Source organism: Haliotis rufescens, unplaced genomic scaffold, assembly GCF_023055435.1.
Source record: "Haliotis rufescens isolate VD_foot unplaced genomic scaffold, xgHalRufe1.0.p SCAF_5, whole genome shotgun sequence".
Taxonomy (NCBI): domain Eukaryota; kingdom Metazoa; phylum Mollusca; class Gastropoda; order Lepetellida; family Haliotidae; genus Haliotis; species Haliotis rufescens.
Genome location: NW_025964223.1, coordinates 39932712 through 39959197, shown reverse-complemented (window position 1 = coordinate 39959197; position 26486 = coordinate 39932712). Strand labels below are relative to the sequence as shown.

General features: G+C 39.3%; 2 protein-coding genes across 3 annotated transcripts; both read left to right on the top strand.

The window, feature by feature from the left end:
• Positions 1-308: 308 nt before the first annotated feature.
• Positions 309-10010, top strand: LOC124112427. Of its 2 annotated transcripts, XM_048384595.1 has the most exons (5): positions 309-383; positions 863-1105; positions 1445-1583; positions 2870-3900; positions 9491-10010. In XM_048384595.1, exons 2-5 carry the CDS (start codon positions 866-868, stop codon positions 9941-9943), a joined length of 1863 nt encoding a protein of 620 aa, XP_048240552.1. In that variant the 5' UTR covers positions 309-383; positions 863-865; the 3' UTR covers positions 9944-10010. The 2 variants fall into 2 exon arrangements, with proteins under 2 accessions (XP_048240552.1, XP_046328480.2); XM_046472524.2 differs by lacking the exon at positions 9491-10010 and having other exon boundaries at positions 2870-4434.
• Positions 10011-18558: 8548 nt separating this feature from the next.
• LOC124112397 (beta-porphyranase A-like) lies at positions 18559-25451 on the top strand. Its single transcript, XM_046472490.2, has 3 exons — positions 18559-18842; positions 19364-19502; positions 23754-25451. The coding sequence occupies exons 1-3, from the start codon at positions 18603-18605 to the stop codon at positions 25235-25237; spliced, it is 1863 nt and encodes a 620-aa protein (XP_046328446.2). The 5' UTR covers positions 18559-18602; the 3' UTR covers positions 25238-25451.
• The last annotated feature ends 1035 nt before the right edge of the window (positions 25452-26486 follow it).

Below are 26486 nucleotides of genomic sequence, written 5' to 3'. Positions count from 1 at the left end.
AGACTATCTGTGAAATTCAGGACTAAGGACAGAAGAGGTAATTTAATATATTGGAAAGAAATTAAATGAATTTTTTTATAATACTTATTCTGTTTGTCTGTAACATGTAACACACTCTTCGGAAACAGTACAGAAGGGAAGTTGGAAGGTTAAGAGCTAGGTCATGGTTTCTGGTACAAACTGCCCCCAACATTATACTGGTTATGAATCACGTGATCATAACGCCCTTGATAATATTCTGATATATTAAATGTCGAACAACATAAAGATAAGAAATTATGATAAAATGACGGTGAACAGCTGTTGATGAGAGTGTGGGCCAAGCCTTGAAAGAAGTAGGTGGATTATATCTGATGCCTAAGTGAATCTGAGTAGTCCTTTGTGTGAGTATAAACAGTGTTGCCTCGTGTGTGAAAGATGCATGTCAGATTGTCAAGGATTAATGTCAAGGAATAGTGTTTGTTTGTTTGTTTGTTTGTTTGTTTGTTTGTTTGTTTGTAATATCCCAGGTATATGTCGGCAGGCTTTCAATAATCGAGTCTTGACCAAAGCAGCGACCCACGCCATCAACCAAATCACCGAGCTTCTCCGGATCCATTAAGTCACCTCGAACGATAAGCATACATATGTAGAATGCTGGGGATGAGTCCTATCCCGGAACATACAGCTTTAATGGTTTAACTGCTATGACAAAATGAGTGAAATTTAATTGAGTGGGTGGCATGTCTAGAAAGACCCCAAACTACAATACTTTCATATACTTGTTTTATGTATGAAGCTGCTCGTACGTTTGTGCAACTGGATGAATATCTGAGATAAGCGGTACCCCCATAACCTATTCATTAATTCATTCATTTTACAGAAAATGAAATGGACACTGGTCTTTCTCACCTTGTGCGTGACAATAGGGGGTGTATACAGTGACACGACGGTGACGGTCTACCCTCAGTGGCTGGCACAGGGACGTAGTGTGCGCTATGAGAGTGACAGGTGGAACAAGCACAATGGCCTGGATAAAGAGTCCCTTATTCCAAGTTGTCGGAGCATTCGGACTGACAGTGGGCGCTGGATAAACAGAGATCTAAATGATCGTCTCTTCCAAGATGTGAGACTGGGATACGAATACAAATACGAGGAAGAGAAACTTATGTTTTAGTTAGCGCTTATTGTTGTAACTGCATGACAGACAACCTTATACTGCGTCATATTAATATCCACTGATTTCATTTCGTCGATGTTTTCGTTCTTCAAAAGAAACTCACCCTATTATTTAAAACAGCTTTTAAATAAATTTTCACAAGGATTGTGCAGGGACAATACAAATCAAATATAATATATTAATAGATATGAGTACAGAAATTCCAGTTCAACATTTTTCAGTTGGGTTATTTCATGGAAAAGGGGAAATTGGTTATTTCTTTTATTCTTACCATATCACTTGCAGTGGCCAGAGGACCCAAACCGTAGCGGCTACCCTGACCCCAACTACTTGAAGAACGTTACCAAACAGGAGGAACTGTTCTCGGTATACCTTGCAAACATTAACAGTGGCTATGAGAATGACATGGTCATGATGTTGTCAGGTATGAATGTTCACAATTGGATACATTCTCTTACAGAATGGTAATTCATAAATAAGACAACACTTTATTCTTTAATATACTAGTATTCATGTTCACCCATTTGTATACACAAACTAACAGAAGCATTTGTCATATCTACATTTTTACTCAGACCAGTCAACGGTTTCCTTCTTCGATATCTCACGCCATATCATGTTTTGGCCATTGTACTTCATACAAATTCAAATTTCTGTGTTTCAAATCAATTGAGCTCGAGACAAAAGGGAATTGGACACATCCGACACACCCGGGTATAAATAGTGGAACATACAGTAAGAGTGTGAAACAGTCGGGGTTTCGACATAGTCTAATACCGGACAAGGGGGTTCGGCTTCTGTATACGTTTGTATCTTGTCCATATAAAAAATGTCCATATGCCACCAGAATAAGTGTCCACGCATTCAATTTTTCATGATTTATCGGAAAGACGGAGGCTTTATGTTATATGTTTTGGTTGTCAGAAATGCATAATGAAATCTGAATGTAGGACACAAACAAATGGCGTGTCTTAAATCGTTGATATGGTTGTGAATATTCTAAATACACATGAGACATTCAAATACGTTATAATTTATAATTACTACATTAGGTGAACACACATCATTAACAATATCAACGTGGATACGGAATATATGACGTGAAGAATGATTGCCTTTGTACTATTTTATTTGGTAATTGTATTTTATCTTTGAGAAGTCTTTAGGATAGTAAAACAAAAAGTGTTTTCACTTCTAATGCTCGAAGACCGCCTCCATGGTAAAGCGTCTGCCCAGAGAGCGGAAGGTCGGGGCTTCGTCCCCGGCCACATCATGCCAACAGACGTACAAATATGGTAGTTGTTGTTACAGGGTCTGTTGCACGGCATTAAGGGCTAACACAAGGACTGGTCGGTCCAGTATACTGTGTCTCAGTATTATTATACATGTTAAACTGCGGCATTTTATCTCAGTGGCCTATCATATAAAATCGGTAGCCACACACACATTTAAACACACGTGCATGCACGTACAATAATCTTAAACGCGACGTTAAACCCCAATTCACCTCACCTAATTCTCATAATAACTTACAAATATGAGTAACAAGAAATTTTGACGTGACCATGAGCTTGATCATGATATTTCAAATGATAAGCCACCTGTCTTTACATAAACATTTTAATTCAAATCTCACTGCATATTCTCATAGCTCTTACAACATATTGTTGCTGTCATTCCTCATTTGTTTTCCAATGCGATTTGTTTCAGCTCATAGTTGGCCGAATTGGATGAACCAGTCCCAACATGAAGGTCAATTCCCCAACAACATAGATGCCGCTGCTGAGTTCGTGATGTTGATGGTGCAAGGAATCTATGATTTTACCAAAGGTCAGATTCCTCCATACTTCGAGACCATCAATGAACCGGATGCTCAATGGAAGATAATGAACTTTACGACTGTCTCCATCTTCCATAAATTAGTAGCGGAGAAACTACATGCCAGATTTAATATCAACGTGGCTGGCCCTACACTCACAGGGTATTCTGGAGCGGCGGACAGAAACGACTTTTCGTTTTGGAGCCAAGTGGCACAGTTCATGGACACAACTTTAGAATATTTAGATGTGTTTTCCTTTCATTCGTACAACTCACTTATTGTTTCAGGAAAATCTCACCGATTTGCTGGTATGAATGAAGCGCGACTGGTAGCATTTGTCGACCTTGTTGAAAACTATGCCTATCTGAAGACAGGAAAAATTACCCCCATTATTATCAGTGAATATGGTCGCGGTGGAGTGACAGGAATTAGCTCAACAGCTCCATCGGGCATTGTCGACTTTGCAACAATATACCACTCCAATGCCCACAGATTCACTCAACTTGGTCTCAGAGAATACATTGACAGGACAGTTGTCTTTCTCTTAGCTAATGAAAAATACCCAGGACATGACAGTCTCAACTGGTCACTTTTCACTCTTCAAGGAAACGCCACACATATCGCCGATGTCTACAAGTTTTGGTACAATTTCACGTCAGAGTACGCCTTCATCAGAACCACGAGTCAGTATGATGGAGAGGAACGAACGGTTTCGCCATTAGCAATGTCCAGTTCCTTGTATAATGAAACCGTCATTCTCTTACACAGCTATTCTCAGAAGTCACAGAATGTTAAGTTAGTTTTTCAAGACGGCTGGATCAAACCAACCACTGGAGAAGCTACCTGCATCACCATCAAAGACGATTGGTACCCAGTCATCACCTTCAAAGAACCCTTCGACATGAGCAAGACCCAAGGAATGGTTGTACTTCCCCCTGAGGCAACATGTCATTTCACATTCAAGACCCCTTCAAACACACTGCCTTCGGTCACTCTCAACGAAACCACATATTACGGAGCTGATTCACTAATACCAATCAAGGGCAATATCAAGACAGTTATATCTCTACCAGATGGCCAGTATCACAGTGCAAGACTGAGAGTTTCAACCAGTTGGCCGATCAATGTAACAAACAGTGTTTCATATATTACCTTCAATCTCCACCGCCTTGACTCTTTCTATAAGCTGTATGATTCTGACAAGTTTGACAGTCCAACCTATTGGGAAGTTTGGGAGTTTGATGTCCCTACCTCCCTATTTGTCACCGGGGCTAACCAGGTACAGGTCCACTTCTCTAACAACATGACGGCGGGATATGTTTCTTCACTTGCCCTTGTCACAGCCAAGCTTGTCCCATTTGATGTGAAGTCCTGATAATATGAACCATTCCGACCCATTCCTTAATTGTAATGACACCATTTAACAATTTGTTGCAATAAACCTGGCTTAAATGCTTCTTGTCTCCACGTATGTCTTTTATAATGATTGTGATCTATAATGCACATACTGATGTATATTAAAAACAACGCCACTGAAAATAATCAACACAGTGAAAACTGTTACAATATCCAGTGAATTGTCTATACAAACAACAAAAGGGTATAAAGGAACGTAGGAGTTTTGTTCTGCATTCTATGTGTGTTTGATGTTTAACGCCGCACTAAGCAATGTTTTAGCTATAAATGATGGCGGCATGTACGAAAAAAACTGCGACAGACAAACCAATAATTAATATTGTGAGCAATCGGATAAGAATGACACGCAGTCAAGAAGTCACCGAGTCTGACCACCTGACCCATGTTGTCGCCTCAGATGATTAAACATATTACTTGAGACCTGTTTAAACCTGGAATCCTAACAGTTTGATCGAAATACACGCCAGCAACGTGTGAATGTATGCAATATCTTCCCAATTCGCAGCCTTATTCCTGCTCGTTATTCGCCCTATTAGAACAACCAAAAGTTGTACACCGCATGCCAAATTTGCCAGCGCGGGGTCATGCGCTCCAATACTTATAATAACATTGACTATCCCATGGCTTTAATAAGTATATCGTTCTATAATTCAGATAAGCTAAAAGGATCCACATCTTGTTGTAAGTGAATTGTTATTTATGAGAGCAGGAATAATGTACAGAAAACAGTTTCGCAAATTTGGATTAAATAATCTTATTTCGTGGTAACATTGTACAAATGCTTCTCTGATTTGGATAGTTATGAACATCTTCTATTTTTGTACTTTCATGAAGGAAATACTGCACTGAGAAAGTCACAACGTTTAAAGATAACACATTCAAATATAATATACATGGAAAAAACCTGCAAGGACAAACGCAACGTGTGACATTAATCTGGTTTAATGCCAGAAAATATAATATAAGAATATCTTTTGAAAAGTTGGCCAACTCACAGCAGTGTGTGGGACATCCTGATAAGAAACGGGTGTACTGATGCATTGGCGAACAGTTGAAGTATTTAATGTAACGATTCGAGTGATCGTTTGTCTGTTAATTGATTGAATTTCGAGCTTGTCGCGTAATCATTGACATGATTAGTCCGAAGAGTTGATGGCCATCCGATGTGAGGCGACATCTTTCCTTTCAGATCGTTTAACTGACGTTTTGTAAATGATATTTAAAGTGTTTGCAATTCTCACTTTTATATACGAAATATATATTAATTGTAAACGTACACGTACACGTATAGGTATAGTGAGTGAGTGAGTTGTGTTAAACGCCTCTTTTAACAGTATTCCAGTTATATCGCGGCGTGTCAGCTTAATGTGGGAGGAATGCCCGAAGTGATCCAGGTCTCAGACGTTTATCACTTCGGTGAAACCCACGAGCACGGGTATGGTGCTGACAAACCTAGAAACATAATCGGGGCGAACCGGGATTCGAACCCACAATCAAAGGTTTCTGGCGTGTCCACGGGATGCAACTCTGCACAGCGAATTCGTATAGGTATACATATGTATGTCGTAGTATTTGTAGTACATGCAAATATGTAGAAGTAGCGAGACTGGCTAACGATATGCGAAATGGGAAGGTCTCGACTGTCACCATACAGCATTGTGAAGTTGGAAAGCAACACAAGTGTTCAGGAGGATCTATCTGAGAGGTGTATTTTCAACAGGTACTGGCAAATTGTGGTTAGCTACTGACCTTAATAGTATGTTCAAACAAAAATTGGATGAAATTATTGAAATCCATTTTGGATTTGTAATATGGTTTTAAAAAGGGTATTAGGTATGGATGGTAGGCGGTTGTTTATTGCTCGTAATTATGATGGGTAGAAGCGATATGTGGATATTACGGTAGCAAAAGTATATTTGAAATTTTTGAAACATATATATGTCCATGTGCTTCAAATTTGGAATTGTATCAATATTGTAGTGGGAATACAAAGCTAAGAATCATTTTATGCAGATAGATTAAAATATCATGTTTTTGCTGTTCTGCATTGTCAGCTTACTATTTGATATTCTGGTAGGGAGCTGGGATTTTGTATGGAGACTGGATATTATTTTCTGCTACAGTTGCAAAACCAGATATGTGTTTAAAAACATCTTAAAACAATGTATTTTTGTCGCAGACAATTGTTCTCTTCAATAGTTTGCAGCATAATTAATGTTTAAGCATTTTCTAGGAAAGAATATTTTTTTCAATAAAAGCCATATCCTAACGTTGTTGCTATTCACAATGACTAGTACATTCACTCACATCTGGGCTGCCCTGTCACCTCACCTCTGCTGTTTAATCGGTCGTTCCTTATCATGTTTGTACGTTTTTAGAACTTAGGAAATGTATTGAGGTCAGTGATAAGCAATAAAATATTTCAAGCTATAAAACACTGTCATTCGCAAGAACTCTTATATCGTTGAGCAGAAATCAACGACAATGAAACGGACGCTGGTCCTTTTCACATTGACCCTCTCAGTAGACATTGTACACAGTGACACGACTGTGACGATCTATCCTCATTGGCTAGCAAAGGGGGGTAATCTTCGCTATGAAGCCGACAGGTGGAACAAGCACAATGGTCTAGAACACGAATCCCTCATTCCAAGTTGTCGGAGCATTCGGACTGACAGCGGGCGCTGGATACACGAAGATTATGACGATTCTCTCTTCAAAGATGTGAGATTTATTTAAAAAAACTTGTTGTAGTAATACTGAAAAGAGTACCAACATAAAACTACCATTAGAAACGATGCAGTACTGTTTTGCATAATTATGATTTTATCCTAGCATAGGAACAATATGATACCTGTTTTAGGAAACAGGGTAAGGTTTTAGCTTCTTTAAACTCTAGGCACTTTAAATTGAGTCCGAGACAACTGGGAATTCGACAAATCCAGTTCAACTCGTCCGGGTTAACATAGGGATAAATATAGTGAAAGTGCAGTGGTTCCGGACTGCGAAGTCGACACATACGGGAATTCAACACATCCAAGTTCGAGACAATGGTGTTCGACTGTAGTTGACAAGCTGAATGAGACACTAGGATCATCGTTATTATGTCTATCTATTGTTTAGGATTCAAAACTGTATGGAATAAGGCCATATTCGCTGTTCAAATGGTTTTGTTAGTACATTGTACTTGCTTGATTGCTCTTGATCATACAAGCCCATGATAAGTGCTATCAAGGTTGATGTGGAGAAGGTGCATGGAGATACGTTTTGGAAATGTAACAACTGGTTGCCTTTTGAAATAATGTTTTGGTTTTACACACACAAAATTCCATTTTACATTTATTTTCAGTAAAGTCATGAAAGTTTATTGTAGATAAGAAAATTTTACTTATTTTTTATACAGTGGCCAGAGGATCCAAACCACAGCGGCTACCCTGACCCTAACTACTTGAAGAACGTTTCCAAGCAAAAGGAAGTGTTCTCCCGGTACCTCACTAACATCAACAGTGGTTATAAGAATGAAATGGTCATGATGATGAGAGGTAAGTGTTGCCAGAAAATAAAATGTCAGTAATATGTAATATAATTTAAAACACTAAGGATTTGGAGGTATTTATAATCACATTCGTCCTCACGAAAAAATGCAAAGGATTCCAAGCAAGACAGAAGCAACAAAATCTAAATTCCTACAAATAACAAAGACGCCTGCAACGTTTTACCCAGCAATAAGTAATGAAAGAGGATGATGGCGTAATTTGTTGAGTCATAAGTTGAAATATGGACATGTATGTGGGTTGGGCCAGCATGAGGATGAAACTGCTTTTGCCCCTCTGTACATGCAAGTACCCATTTGTGAAATAGTGGTGCCCAATTACTGATATGATTTCATATGCGATATACAGGTGCAAACATATTTTAAATTCAATAAACTGTTTATTTTCCGCTAATTCGATTTCCCCTATGTCCACTGACAAGATAGAATGAAAGTTGATTGTGCCATGGTCAACCCTTATTTCCATCAATGTCCTGTTGGTCTCTAAACAATCGATTTTTTAAATTTGTTTGTTTCAGCTCATAATTGGCCGAATTGGATGAACCAGTCCCAACATGAAGGTCAGTTCCCCAACAACGTAGATGCAGCTGCAGAATTCATGTTGTTGATGGTGCAAGGAATCTATGATTTTACCAAAGGTCAGATTCCTCCATACTTCGAGACCATCAATGAACCGGATGCTCAATGGAAGATAATGAACTTTACGACTGTCTCCATCTTTCATAAATTAGTAGCGGAGAAACTACATGCCAGATTTAATATCAACGTGGCTGGCCCTACACTCACAGGGTATTCTGGAGCGGCGGACAGAAACGACTTTTCGTTTTGGAGCCAAGTGGCACAGTTCATGGACACAACTTTAGAATATTTAGATGTGTTTTCCTTTCATTCGTACAACTCACTTATTGTTTCAGGAAAATCTCACCGATTTGCTGGTATGAATGAAGCGCGACTGGTAGCATTTGTCGACCTTGTTGAAAACTATGCCTATCTGAAGACAGGAAAAATTACCCCCATTATTATCAGTGAATATGGTCGCGGTGGAGTGACAGGAATTAGCTCAATAGCTCCATCGGGCATTGTCGACTTTGCAACAATATACCACTCCAATGCCCACAGATTCACTCAACTTGGTCTCAGAGAATACATTGACAGGACAGTTGTCTTTCTCTTAGCTAATGAAAAATACCCAGGACATGACAGTCTCAACTGGTCACTTTTCACTCTTCAAGGAAACGCTACACATATCGTCGATGTCTACAAGTTTTGGTACAATTTCACATCAGACTACGCCTTCATCAGAACCACGAGTCAGTATGATGGAGAGGAACGAACGGTTTCGCCATTAGCAATGTCCAGTTCCTTGTATAATGAAACCGTCATTCTCTTACACAGCTATTCTCAGAAGTCACAGAATGTTAAATTAGTTTTTCAAGACGGCTGGATCAAACCAACCACTGGAGAAGCTACCTGCATCACCATCAAGGACAATTGGGACCCAGTCATCACCTTCAAAGAACCCTTCGACATGACCCAAGGAATGGTTGTACTTCCCCCTGAGGCAACATGTCATTTCACATTCAAGACCCCTTCAAACACACTGCCTTCGGTCACTCTCAACGAAACCACATATTACGGAGCTGATTCACTAATACCAATCAAGGGCAATATCAAGACAGTTATATCTCTACCAAATGGCCAATATCACAGTGCAAGACTGAGAGTTTCAACCAGTTGGCCGATCAATGTAACAAACAGTGTTTCATATATTACCTTCAATCTCCACCGCCTTGACTCTTTCTATAAGCTGTATGATTCTGACAAGTTTGACAGTCCAACCTATTGGGAAGTTTGGGAGTTTGATGTCCCTACCTCCCTATTTGTCACCGGGGCTAACCAGGTACAGGTCCACTTCTCTAACAACATGACGGCGGGATATGTTTCTTCACTTGCCCTCGTCACAGCCAAACGTGTCCTATTTGATGTGAAGTCCTGATAATATGAAACATTCCGACACATTCCTTAATTGTAATGACACCATAAAACAAATTTGTTACAATAAACTTGGCTTAAGTGCTTCTTGTCTCCACGTATGTCTTTTATAATGATTGTGATCTATAATGCACATACTGATGTATATTAAAAACAACGCCACTGATATTCATCAACACAGTGGAAACTGGTACAACATCCAAATTGTCTATGAATTGTCTATACAAACAGCAAGAGGGCATTCTCTTCGTGTTTGTTGTTGTTTAATGCCGCACTGAGCAATATTCTAGCTATATATGGCGACGGTATGTACGAAAATAAAGATTGCGACAGACAAACCAATGGTTAATATTGTGAGCAATCTTACTACAATGACATGCAGTCAACCAAGTCTGATCAAATAAGAAAACATGTTACTTGGGACCTGTTTTAACTTGGAATCCTTACAGTTTGATTGAAATACACATCAGCGACGTATGAAGATGTACAATATCTTCCAAATTCGCACTCGTTTTCCTTCTCGTTAATCACTTTTTTAGAACAACCAAAACTTGTATACCACATGCCAAACTTGCCAGTGCCCAATACTTATAACATTGACTACGCCATGGCAATTATACGTATACCGTCCTATAATTCAGATAAGTTGATAGGATCCATATGCAGTTGCTAGTGAATTGTCATGTATAAGTGTTTAAGCTACACAGAGCAGGAATAATGTACAGAACACATTTTCGCAAATTTGGCCTAAATAGTCTTGTTTCTTGTTAACATTGTACAAATGCTTTCTCTGTTTTGGATAGATATGAATATCTTATATTTTTGTACTTTCATGAAGGAAATACTGCACTGAGAAAGTCGCGACGTTTAACGATAACACACACAAAAAACATACATTGAAAAAAACCTGGCCAGGACAAAAGGAACTGGTGACAATAATCTGGTGTAGAGACAGAAAATATAATATAAAAATATCTTTTGAAAGGTCGGCCCACGCACATCTGTGTGGGTCAGCCTGGTTAGAAACGGGTGTAATGATGACTTTGCAAACAGTTGTAGTTCTAATCTAACGGTTTGAGTAATCGTCCTTCTCACTGTTGATTGAATTGCGAGGCATGGAGCGTAATCATTGATATGATTAGTCCGAAGAGTTGAGCACAGGGCACTTGATGACCACCCGATGTGAGGCGACATCTTTCCTTCCAGGTAGTTTAATTGACGGTTTGTAAGTAGCATTTAAAGTGTAAGACTTCCTGTATTTTACACATGAAATATATTTTAATTTGAACGTATGCGTATCCATGTGTATGTCGTAGTGTTGCTCAGTAACATGCAAGTACAGAGACTGGGAGATGATATGCGAAATGGGAAGATCTTGAATATCACCATGCAGCATGTTAAGTTGTGCATTTTGAAACAAGTGTTCAGTACTAATGTCTGACAGGATAATGTGGTTAACTACAGATTATCTTCAAACGAAAAAAAGGATGGAAATTATTCAAATCAATTTAGGGATTGGAAATGTGTTTTACAAAACATTATATGGTATAGATGGTCAGTGACGGTTTATTGTCGGTAATTATGATCAGTAGAAACACCACGCAGATAGAAATACGACAGGAATAGTATATTTGAAATATTTGAAACACATATATGTCCATGTGCTGCAAATGTTAAATATTGCATCTCCATTGTAGTGGGAATAGACACATCAGAATCATTTTAAAGAGAGATTGAAATTTCAATTTAGAATATATTTTGACTGTTCTGAATTGTCAGCTACAAACTACAATAGAAGACGGATATAACGAACACAGATAGAGCGAACAAACGGATACAACGAACTGTTACAAAATCCCGATTTATCTCCTATATATCATCACATAAAATGTACGTACATAACGTACTCTCTACAGCGAACTAACGTATACAGCGAACTTATATCTGATATTCTGGTGGGGAGCTGGGATTTTATATGGAGACTGGATATTATCTACCGCTATGGTTGCTAAACCAGATTTTTTTTAAACTTTTAAACATCTTACAACAATGTATTTTTGATTGTTCTTTTCAATAGTTTGCAGCATAATTAATATTAATTAATTAATTATTTTCTGGGAGTATTTTTTTCAATAATAAGTCATATCCTAACGTTTTTGCAATTCACAATGACTAGTACATTCACTGACATCTAGGCTGCGCTGTCCCTTCACCTCTGTAGTGTAATCGGTCATTCCTTATCATGTTTGTACGTTTTTAGAACTTGGAAAATGTATCAAGGTCAGTGATAAGCAATACACTATTTCATGCTATAAACACTGTCACTCGCAAGCAGAACACTAATATTCTTTCTAAGCAGAAATCAGCGACAATGAAATGGACACTGGTCCTTTTCACACTAAGCCTTTCAATAGGCACAGTTTTCAGTAACACGACTGTGATCTATCCTGAGTGGCTAGCAAAAGGAGGTAATCTTCGCCATGAAGCCGACAGGTGAAACAAGCACAATGGTCTAGAACACGAATCTCTCATTCCAAGACATTGGACGCTGGATACACAGAGATTACGACGATTTTCTCTTCAAAGATGTGAGACTTACTCATAATACTTGTTGTGAAAGTTTTAGGAAACAGAGTAAGGTTTAACTCTTCGCACATTAAATTGAGTCGTGAAAACTTGGAATTCGACAAACCCAGTTCAACTCATCCGGGTTTACATTGTGATAAATATAGTAAGACTGCTACCTGACTGTGTTGCTCAGATCAACCTACTGTTGTCTATCTCTGAAAAGTGAATGAAATAAGGCTATATTCGCTGTTCAATTGGCATAGATAATACATTGTTCTTGCTTGATTGCTCTTGATCAAAGAGTGAGTGAGTTGGGTTTTAACGCCGCTTTTTAACATTATTGCAGTTATATCACGGCGTGTCAGTTTAATGTGGGAGGAAAGCCCGAAGTCTCCGACGTTTACCATTTCGGTGAAACCCACGAGCACGGGTATGGTGCTGACAAACCTAGAAACATAATCGGGGCGAACCGGGATTCGAACCCACAATCATAGGTTTCTGGCGTGCCAAACGGACGCAACTCTACACAGCGAATCGCGGTGCCTTAGACGACTAGGTCACCCGTGCCCCCTCTTCATCATAGAAGCACACAATAAATGCGTTTATTTTCAGTGAACACCAGTTAGTCCTACGGTGGCTCATAAGGGACATGGAATCTGTTTTTCCATATTTTGATATTTCACTTACTTTTATCGTTACCTTTTGCAAATTAACACGAAGATAATGATGATCGTCTCTTCCAAGATGTGAGATTCTCATCAAACTAAAGCAAGCATATCTTGTATTCCAACTGTGTTTCAGCTGAAGAGTTAGTTCATTCATATTGCAAGTTGTAGTAATATTGGAAAAATAACCGACTTTACCAAAAATATATGTTGTATTATGGCCTCTATATAATGCAATTATTCATTGCATATTGTAGCCTTCTATTTTCTCAGGGGCGGTCCGGTAGCCTAGCGTTTAAGCGTTCGCTCGTCACGTCGAAGACCTGGGTTCGATTCTCCACATGGGTACAATGTGTGAAGCCCATTTCTGGCGTCCCCCGCCGTGATATTGCTGGAATATTGCTAAAAGCGGTGTCAAACCATATTCACTCACTCACTCTTATTTTCTCGTGATATATATAGCAGTCTAGCTGAAGGAGATCAACGTACTGATGTCGATCTCTTGTTAAGGATAAGACACTGTGTTAATCACAACCATATTCGCTATTTAGTTGGCATATATAATACTTGCTAGATGTGTCTTGATCGCCCAAGCAAACATATGTTATCATGGTTGATGAAGAGAAGGTGAATTGACATTCTTGTAACAAGGATGAATTTCGAAATATTGTTTTCGTTTTACACATAATTAGTTCCATTATTCTGCTGTGATACGTTTTCAGTGAACAACAGTTAGTCCTAAAGGATTATAAGAAATAACACTTTTTCTACATATTCATTATATCGTTGCCAGAGGATCCAGACCCTAGCGGCTACTTTCACCAAAACTACTATTTGAAGTGGAAAAACAATTCAATAACCGATATTGATTGCAGTGGCCAGAGGACCGAAACCATAGTGGCTACCCTGATCCATGCTACTTGACGAACGTCACCCAGCAACGGGAACTGTTCTCCAGTTACCTTGATAACATTATCAGTGGTTATAAGAATGAAATGATCCTGATAATGAGAGTCACCAGAAAACAAAATGTCATTAACATGTAATACATTTTCCATCACTAAGGTTTTAGTGGTATTCATATTCATTATCGTCGGCATAAAACAAATAAAACATATTTCAAGCAAAAGGGAAGCAACAAGTTCAAATTCCCACAAGTTCCACCTGACACAGCTCTTAGCGAATGAATCAGGAGTATGACGTAATCTGTTAAGTCACAAGTTGACATTAGTAGGTGTATCATTGGACCATTCGTGGTACAACGTAGTTCAAATGTTCAGAATGAGGTTGGAACTGGTATTGCCACACTGTACATGCAGGTACCAATGCCTGATATATTATTATTGAGATCTACATCGGCACATTTTAAGTGCAAAAGATAAAAAGCACTTGAATAACAAATAGATATGACCTGGTTATTTTTCCTTAATTGAATTTCTCCTGTGTCTCCTGACAACAGTGAGTGAAAGTTGATTTACGTCAGTCAACGGCATTTTCATCCTTGTCGGACTCTAAATTCTCCAAACTCTAATCGAGTTTTTTAAATTTGCTGGTTTCAGCTCATAATTTGCCAAGATGGGTGAACCAGTCCCAGAATTTATGTTGTTGATGGTGCAAGGAGGTTCCGGGTTTCCGGGTCAGATCCCGCGTTACATCGAGGTCATCAATGAACCAGATGCTCAATGGCCGATCATGAACATCACGACTGTCTCCATCTTTCACAAGACCGTTGCTGAGAAACTCCATGCAAGATTTAACATAAAAGTATCTGGACTCACCCTAACGGAACTTTTTTCGATGCAAGGGAATTTTCGTTCTGGAAAGCGGTAGCAAGCTTCATGGATGTTACTCTTGACTACTTTGACACGCTTTCCTTCCATTCATAGACAGAAGGGGAAATTATCCCACTTTTTATCAATGTGAGTGGATGAGTGAGTGAGTGAGTATGGTTTTACGCCGCTTTTAGCAATATTTCAGCAATATTACGGCGGGGGACACCGGAAATAGGCTTCATCCCTTGTACCCATGTCGGGATGCGAACCTGGGTCTTCGGCGTGACGAGCGAACGCTTTAACCACAAGGCTACCAGACCGCCCCTTTATCAATGTATGTGGCCGTGGGGGAGTGACAGGAATCAGCTCAACTGGTCCATCTGGGACAAATGACCTTTCAACAATATACCAGTCAAATGCCCACGGGTTCACCAGGTTGGACTTAGAGGAGAATACATCGACAGAACCGTCGTCTTTCTTTAAGCCAATGAACCATATCTAGGACATGATAGTTTAAACTGGTCATCACGTTTCACTCCCCCACGCATGTTGTCGACGTCTGTGAGTTTTAGTTCAATTTTACGTCAGAGAATTCCCTCGTGAGAACCACTAGCCAATATGACGGACAAGAACGAACCGCGTCACCGTCACCATCTTACTCAAGGAATGGTTGAAATTTCCTCCCGAGGCAACGTGTCGCTTTACATTTAAGACCCCTTCAGACCAACTACCAAAAATCGCTCTCAATGAAATCCACATACTACGGAGTAGACATGGTTATACCGATCAAGAATAGCTTCCCAAAAACAACTATATCTCCACTAGAAGGCGATCGCGAAATCGATAATGCAAAACATGCCTTTTTGAACCAGTCTTCCCGTCATTGAAACAAATTTAACAGCTGTTGCTATAATCTCCACATTATTGACTCTTTCGAAAAGCTGTAAGATTCCGAAAAATCTGAAGACCAGGTGGGAAGTCTGGGAGTCGGATCAAACGATTATGCCGATGGTATGTCAAAGACACACAAATAAAAATAGATCTAAAGAATGGCTCATTGTTTCATATTCATAGGAGGTACCGCAGAGGACACGAATCGATACATGTTCCAGAGGGACGAAAGGTCAATCGTATTGATAAATGTTATTTATTCAGCTACATACCGCCACCTGGTGGTAAAGCGTCCGCCCGGAGAGCGGAAGGTCCGGGGTTCGGTCCCCGGCCGCGTCATACCAAAAGACGTTAAAAGATGGTACTTGTTGTTACCCTGTCTGGCGCTCGGCATTAAGGGGCTAAAACAAGGACTGGTCGGAATCTGTAAACTTTGTCTGAGTGGGGTATCCGAGGCAGCGTATCTCAGTGGTCCAGCACAATATACTCGGCATTTGTCCGTACAATAATACAAGCAGTCACACACACACACACACACACACACACACACACACACACACACACACACACACACACACATACACTCGTCGCTATATAAGTGCAATAACCCTGGAAGCGACGTTAAACTCCATTTCACTTCACATATTCTCCTGCACAATTGTCAGATCGTTCCTAATTTGAGTTGGTGACATAAGTTCTCGTATCCTTGTTTTCAGTTGTACATGTTGACCAGATTATTTCTCTAGAATGTAACACCACAAGGCTGTATTTCAATGCAACAAAATGTATTCTGGTCCGTAAACCTTTATATAATACTTGTTTTTATCTCTCCTTTGTTTCTCATCAATTGAGTTTTCTTAGGTTAATGAATGCATCCAAATTACCGCATAACAAATAATGTTATGTTGTGATAGTGAAAAGGATACTAAGGATCTTTTAGTACAATTTACGGTTATTGACTAGATCCTGTTTATTGTAAATAGTAAAGACTGTGATAAAGTTTTGTATCGCAACATATATATGGAAAATTGGTAAAATTTCTATTTTAACTTAACCCTTCTCTCGACCGGAGACATCAAGAATGGGTTCCACAAACTGTGTAGCTGATTCCATTGTCCTCAGATGAAGCGGTGTTTGACATCCGGATTTCCCATAATTGATTTCATATAAATTGACATTCCAATCATCGTGGGTACAAAAGCAAACATAATTATCACAGCAAGGCATCTCAGGCTTTTACTTCTATAAATTCCTTTCAGGGTCTTTAGATTACTTTGAATGCGGAGATTTTCCAGGTTTCAGTACCCAGGTGAACTATTGTTTTCACCTGCATGTCGACCCGTGGGTACCTTGTTCTGTATGATTTCAGTATGCTGGTCCTAATACTATTTGCGAACACAGATAGTTTCGTTGTCTAAAGCGCCCCAATTCGATGTGAACAGTCGCGTCCCTTTGCCGAGCCAGGTTCCGCTGGGACCGACAATGACATCCCATTGAGTACGGGGTTACTTTCAAAAACATTACATTCGTTACTTACTTTTCTTTGTTTGTTTGTTGTTTAACGCCGCAGTCACTAATATTCCAGTTATGTGACGGCGGTCTGTAAATATTTGATTTTGGACCAGATAATCCATTGACTGACTTCATGACCATTGATAGACGCAATTGGGATACGATGACATGCATCAACCAAGTAAGCGAGAATGACCACCCGATCGCGTTTGTCGCCTCTTCCAACAAGCATAGTCGCCTTTCACGACAATTATGGGTTGCTGAAGACCTTTTCTAACCCGGATCTTCACGGGTTCCTTAATTATTGGTAACATGCGATCGTATTTGGTGTTTTCTTTATAATAAGTCTGATCTTCGACAGCCAATGTGACAATAATAAACGTTAACGTAGAGAGTTAATTAGAAAATCCAAACTGCCAATGAGATTACGGAAACAGAATACACCTTGAATCAAATGTTCTACAATGTTGAACTATATTACCTCCCAAAAGCACCCTTATGTTTCAGATGAAATTTTGAAATTGCTTCCAAAGATTTTTATTGTGTCTTTAGCACATGTTAATATCTCAAACACTAATAGTATACCAAAGAGTATATATTTCTAAGTTTTCTTCTTCCGAACTTTAGGAGACAGGTTTTGATAGCCGTACAACTTTTTCCCGAGGCGGAATAATGAATAATTGAATTCGTGTGGTTTAATAGCGAAATGTTGAGTATCACAGACTTTTGTGACCTGAACAAACCATCATGTGATGTGATAACAAACGAAGCTGTTCTCTGTGAAATAATACGATAGTATTACTCTTTGGCAATGTTAAACTTGCATTAAAAATAAAATTAGCTTCAGCTACATAACGATTAACATATAATAACGTAATGATTCAGGGCTGTTTAAAGCATAATAATTTGAAGATATATTGTATTTTGTATCCTGTAAAAATAACTATGTGACAGGGATATGAGGATTGTTACCACTGTGGCATTGACAATAATAGTTCGGTAAACTTGGCTCTGTGTCTCCAAAGGTTGTCTCAGCACACAAACGCGCTGCGTGTCTAGCACAGACACCTACGTCTACACTACACTGTAGCCCCACATCTACTGTTAAATTCGGTCTGTTTTCTTATCAAATATTGGTTAATAGGACGCTGTTTGTGGCGGTGTAAAGGTCAACGATAAGCAATGATTATGTTCATGCCATAAAACACTGACTTTATAGAAGAACACATATTCTTTTGGGGAGAAAGCATCGACAATGAAATGCACACTCATCTCTTTCATTTTGAGCCTGTCAATAGCTAGAGTATACAGTAACACGACTGTGACTATCTATCCTCAGTGGCTAGCAAAGGGGGGTAATGTTCGCTATGAGCGTGACAGATGGAGCAAGCACAATGGTCTGGAACAGGAATACCTGATACCAAGTTGTCGGAGCATTCGGACTGACAGTGGGCGCTGGATGAACAGAGATCTAAATGATCGTCTGTTCCAAGATGTGAGACTTTCTTCCTCGTGCTGTAATCTACTTCGTTCTCTTATGTAAATTTATACAAGAACATATTGTTTTCCAAATATATTCTGAATATTGAATTCGTTCATACTGAAATTGATGTAAAAAATATTGTTTCTAGAGGCCATTCTACCAGAAATTTATGAATAGAAACCTCACTCACTTGGATCAACATAGGCTCACAAATTAAGGCTGGTCTCAATAGGCATGTGTCCATCTCCAGGTTAGGATTCGACATATTCATTTTATTCATATTTTTATTTGTGTACAGCTCCGAATTTATGTGGTTGAAGCCCATGTTTTACAAATCTGTTCACACACAATACTGAGACGCGTTCCACTGAAACGTAATTTAGAATTGTAAGGTTGTAGAAGGCCATAACGCTATTCTTGATTTTATAGTGGCAAGACTACTTTGGAACTATCGTTGTCTTTTTTCGCTTACTTAGATCAATTAATTCTTGATGGGTCATATGAGCCATATGTTGTACTTATTCATTATATAGTGGCCAGAGGACCCAAACCGTAGCGGCTACCCTGATCCCAGCTACCTTAAGAACGTCACCAAGCAACAAGAACTGTTCTCAGACTACCTTGCCAATATTAACAGTGGTTATAAGAATGAAATGATCATGGTGGCGAAAGGTAAGATTGTACAGAAACCAATCCCTCATTTATAAGTAATGTAACTGAAATCGCCAAGCGTATGAAGGTATTCATATTTGCATGTTAGTCACTAAATCATATGAGTTCAATATCCACTGACAACATGTGGGAACGTGGGATCAGAATAAGTCCCAGGCAAGCTAAGCTTGTTGATGTGTTAGAAGCGACCAAATGGATCTAGTGGTCAGGCTCGGTTACCTGGTGCGGATCAATCTCTGGATTGTTTGGCCTAGGGTTGATTATTTACAGGACGGCTCCACACAGCTGCAACACTGCTGAGAACAAAAGTCAAAAGTCACACCTGTCAAAAGTGAGCGTCATGATCAGGCTCACAAAAGAGTTTGCTTTAGAAACATTGTTTCAATGGTTCAGCCATTAGAGATAGAAAATAATCTGTAAGACCTGTAGTGTTTGTGGATATCAAGGGAAGAAGGTGCCTATGATTAAAACACGATTATAGTGTAGCCTTGGGATGAGATGCACTTATAACTCTTTTGGATATCTCTTAATTATGCTGGCTTTTCACAAAACATATGTGTGTGAATACATCAATCTATCGATAGCCTACATATCGATGCATGTAACAATGATTGCCGATAACCCATTCGAACTGTATCCGTTTGATATCGGAAGATTATCAGATGTTTTTGTCACTTACTGGTACAAATACCAAGCATAACTTATCAAACATGATGAAATCTATTTCGGAACACATACACTTAAGTAAAAGATACACTAACCACTGTGTCACAAACAATAGTAGTTTAACATGTTGCGCAAAACCCGGCTGGTCTTCAGCTAAAAAACGGCGGTATTCAGACGTATACTCAACAACAAAAGTTCCTGTGACACCAATATTTTACAAGTAAAGTTTGGCTTTCACTATTGTAGTACATATATGGAATCAAGTCACAAATACGCAACTGCTACAGAAAAGCATGCATTCCATGCAAAAGTTGACTTTTATGCTAGCCCCATGGATTTCACTACCCAAGAATGGGTATAAAAACATGTGCGTTAACGGGATTCCATAGGCATTGTTTAGCATCTTGCTGACAACAACCACTCAGAAAAACAACACAATTACGCAATTATTCAACATTACAAAATGCCACGCCTGTCCGAAAATGAGCGTCTGCGAGCCATTGGTATGCTTGAAGCAGGAGCGAGTCAACGTGATGTTGCAAGATTTAACGTCCACAGAAACACCATTTGGTGTTTATGGGAACGTTAGCAACAGACGAATGCAGTCAGAGACCATCCTCGGAGTGGCAGGCCACGCGTAACCAATAATCGACAAGACAACTGGATTCGAACAACACACCTACGTAATCGATTCCAGCCAGCAACAGTGACTGCAAGAAGCATCCCTGGCCTTTGACGAATATCTTCACAAACCGTACGTCGTCGCCTCAGATGTGCAGGGATTATCGCCAGAAGACCCGCCAGACGTCGTTAAGCACGTCTATAGTGGTGCAGACAGCGGATTCGAGTGTACCAACGTCGAGGTGAACGTTACGTCAATCATTGTGTCATGGAAGAAGATCGTTCGGGACGGCATCGTTATGGTATTGGTTGAGATTATAGCAAAACAGGACCTTTTTGATAGTGGTAGAGGGAAATCTCAATGGACAGCGCTACCGCGACGAGATCATCGACCCTGTTGTTCTACCGTTTTTGCGTCGTCATGGCACAGGCATTACTTTTCAACATGACAACGCCCGGCCTCGTATTGCTCGACTTGTTCAGGATTCTCTTCAACAAAACAACGTGAATATCATCCCCTGGCCGGCTCGCTCCCCTGATCTCTCACCAATCGAGAACATGTGGGATGAGATGGATCGGCGCCTTCGACGTCAACCGCGTGTTCCACAGACACTCCAGGAGCTTCGAAACATGCTCCAGCAGATATAGACAGATATCCCACAGGACTTTGTGCGACGCCTGGTCCATTCCATGAGACGAAGATGTGTTGCTTGCATCGCAAACCAGAGGTGGATACACACGCTATTGATTTGTAAATTGACATTTTGGCATGTTCATATTTTTTATGAAATCAGTAGTCAGTATGGTAAATTAAACTATTTGAACACTTACAGGAGTTTTTGTATCTGTTGCAAACCGAAATTGTTTCAGATTTGGTAAAAAAAATAACTTTGCATTAAATCTTGTTCAATGTCACAGGAACTTTTGTTGTTCAGTATATTTCAGGGTGGTTCCGTCGGCAATGATGTGCCAGCAGGCTCATTTCCTAAAGTAAATCGCCAGGTTATTGTTGAACATAATTACAAAGCGGGATTATCTTCTAGACGTAATTTGTAAATAGCACAGTCACAATGGACAGCTACTGTTGCACCCAAGTCAATTCAACCAGGTTCAAGGTGACGAGATAGTCATTCTGAATATGTATTACTTTTTGAAAGTAATTGCAAACCAAATGGTTCATATGTACAACATAAAAATAACTAAAATGTTAATTAATAAGGCTTGTTTAGAAAGAAACTAATTCAGCATTTTGTGGCACTACTTCTACAACATGTCACTCATACGGTGGGAGATGTCATGCTGATTTCCAAGAAATGATTTAAGTCCAAGCAGTGGAACATATGCAACAGGTTGCGATGAACTTAACTATGTATCAATGAATTGTTATTTGATCACTTCTTTTATAACAAGCTGTGTATTTGTAAACATTGTTTAAATCAGTCAATAATACAAGTAGTTAATCTTGAACTTGAATATAATTTGTTATTTCCTTCACTACCTGTGACGCCTTGTCGGAATTTTCTAAGATAGCTGGCATTTTCATTATAATAATATCATTCCAAATGAGTATCGTGTTTACAGCGTTCACCTCGTCATGGTAGAATGTAGTGAGTGAGTATGGATTTACAATATCTACATGTATATATGATACTACATGTATAGCGGAAATTATAGTACATTTTGCAAGTGTACTCTAAAGTAGCAAAGCAGCTGGAATTGGTATGCTATTAAATAATCTATACTTTCAACAGTTGATGTTGATGTATATGTCACACTATTCACACGCTTTTTTCAAACCTATTTATAAAAATAAAGGAAATTCTAAGGGCCCGGAAATTATAGGCGAATCACACTGCTAAGGTGCATTTCGAAACTTTTCATGTCTATTTTAGCGCACAACGTACAGCATTTATCAAAACAAACAATATCATATCAGTACAAATTGCAAACGTGTTTCTCTTCACATTTTCTCTGGAGACAGCTTGAATTAAAAGTTTCCCCAAAATGAAAGTGTATTTATCGGCTTAACAAATATATTTAACTCGGTTTGGCGAATAGGACTTAAAACTATTGAAATAAATACTGTCTGAAAAACGTTTCAACGTTATATTAATATATATCAAAACATAAAATGTCATGTGTTAATTTCAACAGCTTTCAAACAGTTTTTCCAGACAAAGAGGGCATTAGACAAAATCTACGTACACTTCTGTTTTCCATGTTCCTGAAGGAGGAGGAGCACTTCGAATTGCAAAGTGTTCAGCTTAAAGTACTTTATTGCTTGATTGCATTGCATGTGTTTTTACTTATTTGTATTGTTATATGCGATTGAAACTGTTCTTGTATCAACAAAAGCCAAAGAACTGCAGCTAATGCTAGATTTATTTCAATTGTTATAGTTATGGGTATCAATAAGTGAGTGGGTGAGTTTGGTTTAACGCCGCGTTGAACGGTATGCCAGTTATATCAGGGCGTGTCAGTTTAATGTTGGAGGAAACCCCTAAATGATGAAGGTCTCGGACGTTTACCACTAAGTGAAACCAATCAGCACGGGTACGGTGCTGACAAACCTAGATACATAAAGAGGCGAACCCACAATCATAGGTTTCTTGCATGCATAAGTGACACAACACTGCACAGCGAATTGGGCCACCCGTGCCCCCCTTAATATCAATGTATCTGAAACCAAACTTCTGATATTTGGTGGCAACAAAAAAAGATTAAAAACTATATAAATATGTTCAAGATCAACCCTTAAAATGTTGACAGGCATATACACACCTTAAAGCTTGGCGTTACATTTCAAAGGTAAAACGGGTTTACTACTTCTAAACATAGCTCATGTGAAATAAAGTAGTATTGCAGACCTATTCTGAAAATCCACATTAAGCCCAGAATGACATGTCATGCAATTCTAAAAAAACAAATAGATGAATGTGACTTTCATATTCTATGTGTCTTCAGGTGTTTTCTGGCCGAAATGGATGAATCAGTCCCAACATGAAGGCCAGTTCCCCAACAATATCGATGCTGCTTCAGAGTTCATGTTGTTGATGATGCAAGGAGTTTACGACTACACCCAAGGTCAGATCCCACCATACTTCGAGGTCATCAATGAACCAGATTCTCAATGGCAGATCATGAATTTCACGACTGTCTCCATTTTCCACAAGACAGTTGCTGAGAAACTCCATGCCAGATTTAACATCAAAGTATCTGGCCCTACACTCGATGGATATACAGAGATGTCAGACATAAACAATTTTTCGTACTGGAAACAGGTAGCAAGCTTCATGGATGTCACTTTAGACTATTTAGACACGTTTTCCTTTCATTCATACAACACACTTGTTGTTTCGGGGAAATCTCACCGATTTACTGGTATGAATGAAGCGCGACTGGTAGCATTTGTCGACCTTGTTGAAAACTACGCCAATCAAAGGAAAGGAAAGATTATCCCTCTTGTTATCAGTGAATATGGCCGTGGACCCGTGGAGGGAATTGACAAATATGCTCCATCTGGTATAGTGGACTTTTCAACAATATACCAAGCAAATGCCCATAGATTCACCCAACTAAGTCTTAGGGAATACGTTGAGAGAGGAGTTGTGTTTCTTCTATCCAATGAACAATCCCCAGGAGATGCTAGTCTCAACTGGTCACTTTTTAATCGTCAAGGGAAACCAACGCGTATTGTGGACGCTTTTGAGTTTTGGTACAATTTCACGACAGAGTACTCCTTCATCAGAACCACCAGCCAATGTGACGGGCAGGAACGCACAGTGTCACCGTTAGCAATGTCCAGTCCCTTCAATAATGAAACCGTCATTCTCCTTCATAGCTATTCTCAAAAGTCCCAGACCATCAAGCTAACGTTCCAAGACGACTGGATAACACCGACCACGGGAGAAGCTACTTGCATCACAATCAAGGACAACTGGAATCCAATCATCACATTCAACGAACCCTTCGACATTCGGAATACTCAGGGAATGGTTGAACTTCCTCCCGAGGCAACGTGTCGCTTTACATTCAAGACCCCTTCAGACCAACTGCCAAAAATCACTCTCAATGAAACCACATACTACGGAGCTGATATGGTTATACCGATCAAGAATAACATTCCCGAAACAACCATATCTCTACCAAATGGTGAATTCCAAAATGCAAAATTGCGAGTTTCTACCAGTCTTCCCGTCAATGAAACAAACAACTTAACAGCTGTTACCTTCAATCTCCAGACTCTTGACTCTTTCTATAAATTGTATGATTCCGAAAAGTCTGACAAGAAGACCTGGTGGGAAGTTTGGGAGTTTGATGTCCCTACCTCTTTGTTAACGACCACTAACACAGTCCGTGTTTACTTTTCCAACCAGGCTCTGGAGGGATATGTGTCTTCAGTGGCGCTTGTAACAGCGCAACTCATCACATCAAACGGAAAATATTAAATATCATGATGAAATGACAGCAACTGGTAGTTTTAGTTTTAATACCGAAATAATTCTGTAGAGTTATTTACATGACTGTACATATTGTAAATGCCGTGGTTTAATCAAACGTAAAACAATAAGGTTTCAGCGTTTTAAATTGACCTGTTGTAGTTAAATATTTTGTGTCTTGAAACTGTGTATAACAATTGATAACAACGCGACCTGCTCTAGATTGGTGACTTATTTTGCTCTCTGTCAAATCACAGTGGTCTAGATCCGTGTTGACTTATCTGCTGTGACCACAATTCAGTACATGGTGACACAGGCTAAACTTCAATCTAACAGCTAAACGATGATAAGAAGTTCAAGTGCGGGACTGATGAATGCAAAAGTTTAAAACTATTTCTTCTAAAAAAATTGAGTATGTGAATTGGGTTCAGTGCCACTTTGCCAAGTATTTCTGTTATAAAACTGCGTGTCAGCTTGATGTGGGAGGAAAGCCCGAAGTGATGCAGGTCTTTGGAAGTTAGACGATTACCACTTTGGTGAAGCCCACAGGCACGGTTACGATACTGACAAATCTAGAAACAGGGTGGACAGGGATTCGAACACAATCATAGGTTTTCTCACACGCCTAGGAGACACAACCCTGCACAGCGAATAAGATGACTGTAGCAGGTGCCCCAATAATGACACGACGTCAGCAAGATCTTGAAACTGTCGGAAACAGGCCACTCTGTCCTACATTGAAAATGCACAAAAATGGCTGCAAGGGTATTCTCAGAATGTCGATCGAAAGAAATTAATTCCAGTTCAACAAAACGACAAACAGACCCAAACTATGCTTTTATACTTTCTATTGTACACGGTATCTATAATGGCGAATTCGATCCCTCGATCATGACAAACGTCCAAAGAGCCTTATTCCACAAATAGGTGACTCTGGCACGTAGATCATACTGTGTGAGTTTCTCTTTCATTCAAGTGATGTCTAGTTTGTTGTCTAGGTAATGTTTAGGGCTTGTCAAGAACAATGACAATATCGTTACAAAGACTCTCACACACACAGTATAAAACAAAGCGTTCACACAATGCCATGGTAGTCGTTCTGATTTGAATGGATTTATAGCTTAAATGTAATGTACCTTGATAACAATACTGATCAGGGAAATACGGTATACACTCTTGTCAGTAGGTCATGTGTGGCTTTTAGATAGATATGTACTTCTTTCAACTTCAGATTCATTGTATTACTTTCAATGCTGAT

What these genes read in the sequence shown, in the direction of transcription:
- LOC124112427 (XM_048384595.1), top strand. Translation starts at nt 866, where the DNA reads ATGAAATGGACACTGGTCTTTCTCACCTTGTGCGTGACAATAGGGGGT. An exon ending in CATGGTCATGATGTTGTCAG is followed by an intron (nt 1,584 to 2,869) that starts GTATGAATGTTC and finishes GATTTGTTTCAG; the next exon opens with CTCATAGTTGGCCGAATTGG. An exon ending in TGAGCAAGACCCAAGGAATG is followed by an intron (nt 3,901 to 9,490) that starts GTTGTACTTCCC and finishes ACCCAAGGAATG; the next exon opens with GTTGTACTTCCCCCTGAGGC.
- LOC124112397 (XM_046472490.2), top strand. Translation starts at nt 18,603, where the DNA reads ATGAAATGCACACTCATCTCTTTCATTTTGAGCCTGTCAATAGCTAGA. An exon ending in ATGATCGTCTGTTCCAAGAT is followed by an intron (nt 18,843 to 19,363) that starts GTGAGACTTTCT and finishes TTCATTATATAG; the next exon opens with TGGCCAGAGGACCCAAACCG. An exon ending in AATGATCATGGTGGCGAAAG is followed by an intron (nt 19,503 to 23,753) that starts GTAAGATTGTAC and finishes ATGTGTCTTCAG; the next exon opens with GTGTTTTCTGGCCGAAATGG.